The sequence below is a fragment of the Polyodon spathula genome, unplaced genomic scaffold (assembly GCF_017654505.1).
Source record: "Polyodon spathula isolate WHYD16114869_AA unplaced genomic scaffold, ASM1765450v1 scaffolds_3467, whole genome shotgun sequence".
Classification (NCBI taxonomy): Eukaryota; Metazoa; Chordata; class Actinopteri; order Acipenseriformes; family Polyodontidae; genus Polyodon; species Polyodon spathula.
In genome coordinates, this window is record NW_024474928.1 from 3675 (window position 1) to 9354 (window position 5680).

The 5680-nt window shown below is 36.7% G+C and overlaps 1 protein-coding gene across 1 annotated transcript; it reads left to right on the forward strand.

Moving 5' to 3' along the window:
* The first annotated feature begins 847 nt into the window (after positions 1-847).
* Positions 848-2087, forward strand: LOC121311999 (olfactory receptor 4Q2-like). Its single transcript, XM_041244072.1, has one exon. The coding sequence runs from the start codon at positions 1021-1023 to the stop codon at positions 1957-1959; it is 939 nt and encodes a 312-aa protein (XP_041100006.1). The 5' UTR covers positions 848-1020; the 3' UTR covers positions 1960-2087.
* Positions 2088-5680: the final 3593 nt, after the last annotated feature.

Sequence of the window (5680 nt, forward strand, 5' to 3'; positions counted from 1 at the left end):
TTTTTCAGACATTATTTAAACTTTGATTGAGATTTAAGTCTGTTTATCTGCCATAGTGCTGACTACTCGGTGGCATGATTCTCTCTCCCATTCATTTACTGTGCTACAGGAAGTAGGTCTCTACCTGACCCCTTTTCTATTAGCAGCATAGAACACAGGTTTAATGCTTAGATGGAATCCAAATTATTTGTAATGCTGAAAGGTAACATAGCATAGTGGTAGGAGAAAATGACTTCAGAGTAGAAGTTACAAAAAAAGCATTGGAAATAGAAAAATAAATATTATCTACTTTAATAATAAAGGAAGTGTTTGTGATTTGCTGTAGAGTATTAGGTGTACATACTATTGTCATCCTATAAATGAGACTTTAGTCTGAAAAATGTTTCTACAAAGAACAAATAAATACAAGTTTTTATTTACATAAGAGCGTATTACTCTTTACAATACTACTACTACCACTACTACCACTAATAATAATAATACTTATTATTATTAATGTTAAAAAAAGAAGACAAAAGGAAACACCGAGGCATAGTACAATATGTTTATGTTACATTACTGCCTCTAAAAGCATGCATGGCATATCTGGTTTGAAGGATTCTGCATGCTTACTATTCATTCTGTGGTTAAATCTCTGTGTATGAAGGAAACTGAGTGTGTGCATTCATGCTCAGGTAAAGGGCAATACAGTGCAATAAAGTGTTTAGTCTTTAAAGAACTATTTTTTATGGAGAAAATTCCATGTAAGTGATTTAAAGTACTGTCTACAAGATATTTTCAATGAACAGCAGTAATGCAAAGACTCTGAAGCAAATCAATAAGAAAATACAAGACAATGAATAAAATCTATGTATGTTAGAATCATGTAACCAAAGTAACAAATACATATAATATCCCTGTGACAATTTATAAATGGGTCACATTCTCATGTACTGAATTCATTTTTACCTCTATGAGGTAAAAACTGCAATAACATGTTTCCTTTCTTTATCCAGACTACAAATAGCTCCTCTGGAGAAGATGAACACCACCATTGCTGACTCTTCCATGTTAAGTTTAGAGGGCTTCATTGTGTCTCCTGAAGCTGCTCACCCTCTTTTTCTGTTAACATTGGCAGTATATCTGGTTATTGTTATTGGAAACGTTACAGTTTTTTCTGTTATTGTTTTTCAAAAGAATCTACACAAGCCAATGTGTCTCATGATCTGTAATATGTCTGTTTGTGATTTGCTTGGAAGCACAGCAGTAATGCCTAGATTAATGGCAGACTTCCTCACAGAGGTTAGATACATCTCATATGCAGCTTGTGTTATTCAGGCTTTCTGTGTTCATTTCTATGGTGCAACAGCTCAACTGATATTGACTGTAATGGCTTATGACAGATACATTGCAATTTGTAACCCATTAAGATACAACAGCATAATGACAACTAATACTTTGGTGAAGCTCTGCTCCCTTGCCTGGGGAGGGGCATTCATTTTAATAATAATCCTCTTTGCTCTTACTCTTAGACTTCTGAGATGCAGATCACAGATAGTGGAGGCTAATTGTAACAATGCAGCTTTATTTCTTTTATCCTGTGCTGACACTACTGTAAATAACATTTATGGTTTATTTATTACAGCTTCTGTAAGCAGTTTGTCTTTTTTGGTTATTCTCTATACATATATTAGAATACTAATTACATGTTTATATAAAAGTCAAAGCAATAGTAAAAGCAAAGCCATTCATACATGCGCTACTCACTTAACTGTCTATATTATTTTTGAATTCATTATTTTGTTCTCCATCATTATGCAGCGATTTCAAAATGTCAGCCCAAATGCACGGAAAATCACCTGGGTGTTAATTACGACCTTCTCACCGTGTGTTAGTCCTATAATTTATGGAATTCATACAAAGGAAATTCGGAATAATGTTTTAAAGTGTTTTAAAAATACAATACTACCAAAACAATGATGCTGGTGGTGCATTATGCAACATTCAGTTTTTTAATTCTATATTTCATTTCAATGAGTACATCAGTTTGATTAATTATATATATATGAACATGGGTCATGAATATTTCTTAAAATAGATATAATAAAGCAAACAGGGAAGAAACACTGGGACATACTATACTATATTAACTATCAGATTCTGTGTCTCATTTTTTTAATATATATTATTTTCCTAATATTGTTGTATATTTATGATGAGACAATAAAAAATGTGGCAATCCTAATGAAATGAGTTGTGTTTGTGTAAACCCAAACCGTCATTATTCCACAACATTGATGTGATGATTTATCTTGTTTATCTTCAATTCAGTTTGTGTTTTACAGGCACAAAGTTTGCAGTGCTAGCCTGGATTTGTATTCTCCACAACAGTTACCCCATGCCAAATTGCAACATACATACATCATTAAGTCATTATAACATTCAAGACACTGTTTCAAAACAACTAAACAATGAGTTGAAGACGTGAGCGCTAGAGAACAAAAACAAAACCTGTTCATAAGGGAGTTGTGGGAAAACAGATACGACACTAGTGCTGTCAGCATTGCTTATGTTTGGTTGATATTAAGTGCCAATACTGCTGTTGAAGGATGGATAATGTACATGTTTGCTACAGAGTACATGGATATGGCGTTGTGACGGGTATGGCAGTGTGGTGACGTCAGGCCAGAAGCAGGAAGGAAAACAGGCAGTACTTTTTAAGACTTTTTATCAAAAAACACTGCTCATAGAGCAAAAATAAAACCGGTATACAAAAACAAAATAACAAACACAAAATACTGTGATCAGGCTGGGCAGTAGCATGCAGTAGCCTTCACTGACTGTACTTAACTCTTATTATTTTTACATGCCTCTCTTGCCCTTGATCGCTCCTTCAAACAGCCACCCTGAGTGCGGAGGCTTCTTTGCAGGTGACCATCTCTCGATTAGCAACAGATTTTAATCAGCTAATTAATTTGGGAGATGGCCACCTTCTGCACAAGGTTTTTTTTTTAATATACTCCTGGCAGATGATGAGCTGCCCACCTCGCCTCTGCCAGAACACGTTTTAAATAAAAACAAAACAACATGGCTACCCTGTCATTTAAAAATACATCAATACAATAAATCAGAACAATAATTCACCAAAACAAATACAAAATAATAAACTGCACCGGGGCGGAGGGGCACCCTAAAAATAAACAAATACATGTACAGGGCTCCTTGCCCTGTTACAGGCATCTAAAGAGAAATCATAATATATTGTAAGCAGTATCCAATCCACCTCACAGATGCTCTCCAGCTTTATTAATGCTGCTAAACACCATCTGATTTCTTGTAGGGAAACACAACACTACCAGTCATCACCTGTTGAGGCAGTGTTGTGTGATGCACTGCTGTTCTCTGACAATTCATCATACTGCATTTTCACTTGTAATTTAAATGTGCAATTTTAAATGAAATTATTATTTCATTTATTTTTCCACTTCATGAATGGATAGCTATGATAGTCCAGTCCCTTAGCTACATGCAGTGCCTATAGAAAATCTACACCTCCTTTCAAAATGTTCAGCTTTTGTTGCCTTATAGTCTGGAATTAAAATGCATTAAAATAGTTTTTTTCATTTGTCTACACATCCCAGCACAAAACTTCCAAGTGAAAAAAATATTCTAGAAATTTGTAGAAAATTAATGTAAAAAAGAAACTGAAATAGCTTGGTTGGATAAGTGTCCACCCCCCTTGTAATAGCAATCCTAAATTAGCTCAGGTGTAACCAGTTGCCTTCAAAATCACACACCAAGTTAAGTGGCCTCCACCTGCATTAAACTGTAGTGATTCCTATGATTACAGGATAAATTCAGCAGATCCTGTAGGTTCCCTCTGCTGGGTAGTGCATTTCAAAGCAAAGACTCAACCATGAGCACCAAAGCAGTTTCAAAAGAACTCCGGGACAAAGTTGTTGAAAGGCACAGATCAGGGATGGGTATAAAAAAATATCAAAGGCCTTGAATATCCCTTGGAGCACGGTCAGATGATTATTAAGAAGTGGAAGGTGTATGGCACCACCAAGACTCTGCCTAGATCAAGCTGTCTCTCCAAACTGGATGACAGAGCAAGAAGGAGACTAATCAGAGGCTACCAAGAGGCCAATGACAACTTTGCAGGAGCTATAGGCTTTTATGGCCAAGACTGGTCAAAGTGTGCGTGTGACAACAATATCCCAAGCTCTCCACAAATCTGGCCTGTAAGGTAGGGTGGCAAGAAGGAAGCCATAACTCAAGAAAGCCCACATTGAATCCCATTTGAAGTATGCAAAAAAACACTCAGGAGATTCTGTAGCCATGTGGCAAAAAGTTTTGTGGTCTGACAAAACTAAAATGGAACTTTTTGGCCTAAATGCAAAGTATTATGTTTGACGCAAACCCAACACAGCACATCACCCAAAGAAGACCATCCCTACTGTGAAACATGATGGTGGCTACACTGGAGTGGTTAAGGAACCAAAAGGAAATTGTCCTTGAATGGCCCTGTGACAGGCTGGCATGTGGACAGAGGCCCAGAGACAGACTGCAGTTCCAAAAAATACTTTTATTACAAAAACACAAAATAAAAGGGCACAGGGGCAAAAATAAAGGGATTTAAACACAAATAACCAAAGAAAAAGCAAAATTTACAAAAATAAAGATTTCCAGGCTGGGCGATGCCTTCACTGGATTTAGAAAAACCATAAAAACCAGCAACCCAAAACCACCAACCTGCTTCCTCAGCTCCCTCCTCTCTAATGGGCAGCAGAGGCCTCCTTTTATGTGAGGTGCCAACTAAATTATTCTAGTCACCTGTGCCCCATTCCCAAATTTTTGCATTCCTCATCCAGAAACTGTACAGTCATGCTTTTGTGGGCGTGGACACACACAAGTGGTTTCTGAAAAGGCAGTAAGTGAATGATACAATCTTAGAAAAGAGGTAAGAAGCATTTTTCATGTCATTAGGGTTGGGTGTGTTGCTTTCATGGTACCAGGCAGATCTGCTCTACAGTACAATTACACTTTATTAAAATGTATTTTTTATAGATGTAATTTCTCAGCTCAGGCGTACAGATTTGAAAATTGAAAAACTGTTTTGAAAGTTTAGGACCAGCCTACTAGAGCTAAATGTTCAAACCTGCCCAAACTTATTCTGAAATGCAAATGTATAGAATAACTGTCTGGCCCTGAATTTGTTGCTGCTGGTGTTTACCAGTTTTGTGGCCAGATTATATGAACCTATCTGCTTTAAAACCAGTGCAGGAATCCATTTAAGACAGGACTCCCTCCATGTAGCAAACTGAGCACTTTATCTGTTCAAAATCTTGTTTTTTTAGAGGTCTCCCATAGCTGTGTAACACAGCATCCTTACTTTGACAAAGTACAGTTGTGGCAGATATATGCATTGATGACTAGACTTTGTACAGTAGTGGCCTTTACCAGTGAGTTACAGACTGGCAATCCTACATCCTAATTGGCTGAGCCTGTTTCCAGCATTCCATCAGGTTTATAAGTGATTCACCTCAGTCATTACTGTCTGATACTACATGGCTTCAAGAACGTACAGCTGAGGTGCAGGGTTTTGTTTATATTTAATTTCCTTATTTTTCATAATTGGTTGGTGAAGTAGTGAGGTTTCTAATGTTGTCATTTTTCCTGCCACACATAAAAAAAATTA